Source organism: Silene latifolia, chromosome 9 (assembly GCF_048544455.1).
Source record: "Silene latifolia isolate original U9 population chromosome 9, ASM4854445v1, whole genome shotgun sequence".
NCBI classification, from domain to species: Eukaryota; Viridiplantae; Streptophyta; class Magnoliopsida; order Caryophyllales; family Caryophyllaceae; genus Silene; species Silene latifolia.
Window position 1 is genome coordinate 20,709,109 of NC_133534.1, and position 6,158 is coordinate 20,715,266.

General features: G+C 33.4%; 1 protein-coding gene across 1 annotated transcript; it reads left to right on the top strand.

Annotated features, from left to right (window-relative positions):
- The first annotated feature begins 1,525 nt into the window (after positions 1–1,525).
- LOC141602499 (uncharacterized) lies at positions 1,526–3,693 on the top strand. The gene is made up of 2 exons (XM_074422754.1): positions 1,526–1,782; positions 3,344–3,693. The coding sequence occupies exons 1-2, from the start codon at positions 1,665–1,667 to the stop codon at positions 3,538–3,540; spliced, it is 315 nt and encodes a 104-aa protein (XP_074278855.1). The 5' UTR covers positions 1,526–1,664; the 3' UTR covers positions 3,541–3,693.
- The last annotated feature ends 2,465 nt before the right edge of the window (positions 3,694–6,158 follow it).

Here is a 6,158-nt window from a genome sequence, read left to right on the forward strand (position 1 = left end):
TTCATCTACTTGCTTTTCGACCCTACACGATATATATTAAATTAATCAATTGTGAGAGGGAAAAGAAGAAGATTGGAGGGAGAAGGTCCATACCCATCGCTGCTTTAATTAGCCACATGATTAAGTATCATGTTTCATGAGTATCCCTATAGACCTACACCTAGAGCTGGCAAGTCTGACCCGACCCGAACCCGAGCAAACCCGACCCGAAAATATTGCGACCCAAAACCGATCCGACTTGACCCGATGATGACCCGTAACCCGACGTGACCCGATTATCAGTGACCCGAACCCGACCCAGACCCGACCCGATATTGACCCGACTCGATGTTGACCTGATTAAATTGATGAACCGATAGTTATTAAGCTTAATTTTGATCAAAATGAAAGTGATTTTGTGTTTAGATTGATATGTTTGACTTAGTAATAAAGTAATTAAACTAAATTATAGGTTAAAAACTATATTTAATGGTAAAAAATTGTAGTAATGCGATTAAGTAACCAGACCCGATAACGACCCGACCCAAACCCGACCCGATACATCATTTGACCCGAAATGACCCGATCCGATAACGACCCGAACCCGACCCGACTCGACCCGAAAGGGTATGCTGACCCAATATGACCCGAACCCGATATAACCCGACCCAAACCCGACCCGACTGACCCGATTGCCACCTCTACCTACACCCATTTAGTATCACAGATTATTGTTACCACTTACCATGCATTATACAGTATAATATTGTGTGTCCACAACTCGACACTAGTCTATAACTTTACAGCAGGTATATAACACGCACAATTAGTCTCACTATTCGTTTATAGTTAAAGACGACTAGACGAGTCAAATATATTTAAAGTGGTGATATTTTTAGGCCCCACGATACAACTTGTTGTTTGTCTTATGTTTAAAGTGGGTGGATATTTGGTCTATAACTATAGACGGATATCACCCGTCTATAATGAGAATTTGTGTATAACGCAATGCATGGCGCAATTCATTAGATTATATTATGAAAAAAACAGTATGGAGTTTCATTGTTGAGATGAATAATGTGCGTGGAATTTGCTTCTAACAATGAAACTAAGCTCTAAGCTAGCTAACTAGCTTAGTTGGTCGGTCATGTTATAACAGTGTGGAGTTTTCTTTTGTTGTGAACTTCGTTTTGTGGCCCTACTCGCTGTAGGTCACGGGTTAATCCCATTTTAATCAAAAAAACAGTGTGGAGTTTCATTGTTGAGATGAATGTTCGAATTGTAATTTAGGTCACTCATGAGTAATACTTGTTATAACATGACCAACTAAACTAGTTAACATTATGTAATTATAATTTAGCAGCATGTGAAACGTAAAGTGATAGACTTAATATTAAGTTGGTAATGTAGAGTAGTTGAGAATTGAGAAAATATATTGAGTTTTTTTTTTTCTTCATCCGCTAACTTTATCTTAGATTATTAGTATTTAAATTGCTTGTTAATTTCTAAGAAACACTACCTACCACCACCTACGTACACTAACTTTATCTTAGATTAAAAAATATAGTGCGTAGGCCGTAAAATTCAAGACCAAGTCAAACCGCGAGCCTTTCTTTGTTCTATTATATAAGGAACGTAGTAAGTAAACAAAGAAGCACAAAATACACAAAAGTTTAAAAAAAAAAATGAATGATCCGTCAGATAACAAGCCTGGAGCTGGAGGTCGATTTCAACAGTTTATCAGTTTCATGTCGTGGGCATTGACAGGCTTATGGGGCCTTATGCGCTTGTACCTCACACAAGGTAAGCGATTCGATTTTTAGTGATTAAAGTTTTTGAGTTATATTGTAAATTTACTGATAATCGACTCAACTATAACCGAATTTATATGTAGTGTTGTTTATGACTATTTTCTTAAAATTTCTCGAATTTAAAAAATATTGTTATATTTAGGTATGGATAATGTACTAAAATAATGGTTTTGTATAGTAAAAGGGCGAGTTCTTATAATCTTCTCTATTTTTTCTCTTCATATTCTTCCATTTTCTCTCAATTGATCACATAATATAACTATAAAGTAGGTATTGGTAGTGTACTACTACTAAACACTAGTTACATCGAAATAGTTTCATATAAATATAAGAGTACTCTAAATGTAATTAGGTCTTGTAACATTAATTAGGTTTTTTCATGAGTAGCATTATTAGATAGGTTCGTAGCCTCGTAGGTATATATAGCGGATCAAACTGTTTCTACAAGTTTGGGAGGGAAAAAGGGATTATACATCTAAAGGTATATATTTACAATTTACTCAAATTTAACAGAGTTTATATGAGTATTGTTTATGATTTTAATAAAGTTTCTGAGTTATATTACTCGTATAATATTTTGGCAACTGACTCAATATAACTAAGCTTATATTAGTCCCGGACAATTGGTGTCCTTTGATTTTTGGCACAAAGACCAATGAAAGAGAAATGAGTCAATTACTAAATGACAAGTGGAACAAGTTAGGTGTGAATGATCAAATTGTTCATCAAGTTCATTCTTAAAATAGAAAGGACAATAATTGACTAAGACACCCTAATATAGAAAAAGACAAGGAGTATGTAGTATTTATGAGTTATTCTTAGTTTTTGAGTTACATTATAATTTGCTGAGCTCACCGTTTATATATGTAAAAGTGTTCGAAAATGGATGATTCACTTTTGGTCTGTTGGATCAGATTCGACAAAAATGTGTTTTGGTTATATTATTTCTAGTCATTTTGGACGTAAACATTTAATTTAAGGTGGGTGGTTGACAGTTGCAAGTCTAAGTCGAGTCACTCAGCTGCACTGGTCATGGATTGGGTCATTTTTCTCAAAGTTATAGTAGTTCTCCGTCTACAGACTACAATAGGTCATGTGGTTTAACTCGGGTGGTTTGGGTCAATTTTAGATCAGATCTGTTTTGTACATGTAGTTTTAAATCAATCATTATCCAAAGTTTGATCAGTTCAAGTTTAGTTAGGTTGGAATTGAAGTTTAGAGCTATCTAGTAATTAAATATACGATCACTGATAATAAGGCTCAATCATCTGATGGTGATCTGTTTTGTACTTGTCAATATTAGCGCGACTAGATCATCAGATGACTGTACCTTGTCATCAATGATCGTATATTCAAGTACTAGGATTTTTACTAGGACTAAGCAGTAGTGTCGATCCTTTGTCTCATTTAACTAGTAGAGTAGTAGGTAGTAAGGAGGGCATTGAACATTCGCTATATATGGTATCATTTATCACTATCATCAATAATAGTATGACCTTGAAGATTTCCCTCTGTAAATCATGAAATTGACTAATGCTAAAACTTGAATGCAGGTTTGGAAGCGGCTGCCAACAATAATGCCGTAGGTGATGACACAGGGCACAACAGGAATCAGGGTGGTGCTCAAAATGTTGGTGAAATCAATATTGATGCTATTGAAAATGAGAGGGTTCGATCCGGATATAATTCAAATGAAGGTGGAAATCAGACGATTGGTTCTGTTAAAATCAACCGTCGAAGAGCTCCATAGGAGAAACTGCCCAAGTTCAAAATTTGATCGTGTTTGTTTTATGATGTTTACGAGTTTGGCGTCTGTTTCAATTTCCGTGTTTGTTTGTGTTGTGTGAGATTTTAAACATCTATATGGTTTTAGCTATCTCATAAAATGTTTTTAAGAGTACCATTTCATTTAGCAAATGTTTTGAAATTTGAACAACAGAGGTCGAGTTCAGTAACGCAACTCGACCACAGTCGAACATACAGTCTTACAATCGTCTGCAACGTAATTAATTAACAAAGAGAAGCTGCTTCCCGACCAATTCACAACATAACATATATATGAACCACTAAACTCATCCGTTCTAATTTGTTTACTAGCTTAATTAGTTGCTGTCTTCTCAATAACGACGGGCATTATTGCCACACACAATACTGCCGCGTTCTTGAATGCCATCCACGTTAGTATTACCACCAACGTTGAAAAGGAATCGGTAGTTTTGAGGGAAAATAGTGGGCAAAGAAGCTCCATTATAAGTGTTCACATGGATAGATAACACAAAAATTAAAATAACTAGGGAATCACAAACAATTAGTTTTTATCTACCAATGTGGGTTTTATTTGACCCGCTATAAACTTGTGACGGATATTCTTACAAACTTGTGACGAATTTGTGTATTAAAAGTACCATGGAATATACCAAGTAGTTTCCTGCATATTGCGCTCTTGTATTTTTCCACTGCTTTATAAGAAATAACCAAGTACACGCGTTTTCTCACATTTTGTTCCAACGCAACTTTTCTTATAGGTTAACATGAGATAATTGCAGTAATCAATATCTATCTATCTATCTTCTATATTATTAAAGGAAGTTTTTTTTGAGCGATTACAGAGTCTCCAACTTTTACGAACTATTGCCTATTTTTTTAATAAAGAAAATTGTTAGTTAAATTGTGATTGTAGTCTTTGATCGTGTCTCGACGTTTGATGCATCTAAGATTCTAAGAGATCAAATTTGTATACTTTTATTCTAGAACCCTACAATACACAACAACTTACCCATTATATATATATCATACCTAATTTTTTAGATTTACGTAACCTATATGCCTGTTTTCGTTGTTGCCCACTTTTAAGAATTTAGCTTGCTTCATGTTCTTTAATGTAGCTTAATATACGAACGATAATCTTACAAGTAATTTTTTATTTGCAGGTTATGACTACACCGAATCGCTTCATGTTTGATTCTACTATTTGAGTATTAAGAATACAGATCGAGGTTTTTTTCTTGAACTTTTAAATCTTATGATATACATTGATGTTCTTGCATAGATCATATTATTACCTATTATTAATTTATTTATTTTTAATTTATTTTTTTGCATTTATTAACAAATTTAATTGATGTTACGAATTTGTTTGTATCCTGTGTTCTTTGTTTTTTAGTAGAATTTGCTTCAAATATTCTTTGATATATATTTGACATTTGAGATTTGATATTCTTTGGTTATGTATTTGCAGGGAAGAAGATAGATTAACAATTTGATGATGTAAAGCACGACACATATAGTTTCATAGTTTGCTCTGATAATCATATATGCAGTTTTAATTTTCATTCATTATTTTTGTAAGTTTTACGTTAATTGACGTTTTATACCGAAGTTACCTACAATAAATCTATTTATAAAAGTTTTGACTTCGTCTTCTATTTTTTTTTCCAGTATGTTGCTTAATTGCAGTATAAAAGCATAGGTTTTATATGTTGGTATTGATTTCTAATTTTTACCATGCAAGAATCACTAGATACGTTGTAAATGTTATGTTATTTTGAAACTTGGTTATTATGCCATTAGCAAAAAAAAAAAAAAAAAAAACTTGACAAATGGAGTACCGTGACGGAAATTTGTTAAAATAATTGGTCTTACATCGTTTTTGGTTTTCTTTTTCTCCGGTTTGGTCGGAATTTGGTACGAGTAGTAATATTCAATTTTATGTAATTAATGAGGACTCATGTTAAATTGCTACATGCGATCTTTATGAACGCCTTTTTTTCTTTATGAACGTCTTTTTTTTTTGTCCTCCTTATAATTATGCAATCAAGATTTAAGATCACGAATAAAAGTTGTTATACTTATCCTAATGGACATCCACGTACAAAACCAATAAAACCATGCATAGCATGCTGAAATAAAAAGGTATGCTGAAGAGTATAATTAAAGAAATCTCAGCCCACTATCAATTTACAAAAGTTAGAACAAAAATAGTTATGTGAGTTTGACTGCTACAACGATCCATAATGGTATTTATAGTTGATAGAAGAAGCCCAGTCTTCTTGGTACACCATATCAATGAGGACTAGACCTGTCAATCGGGTTGGGTGGGCCGGGTCCCGGATCGGGTTATATAGGTTGAGTCTTAAGGGTCACGGGTTGGGTTATGGTCAAAATACGGGTCAAAAAATAATTTCTAACGTCTTTTTTAAACAATTTTTTAAATAAAATATATTTTTTAAAAATGTCACATTTAAAATTAATATTTTAATATTAATTTTCTATGATATGCCCTCAGCTTTTTCATTTTCTATGATATGCCCTTCTTTTCATGCAAAAAAACTTTGACCGTCAATAACACTTGGCTACAAGTTCAGAATA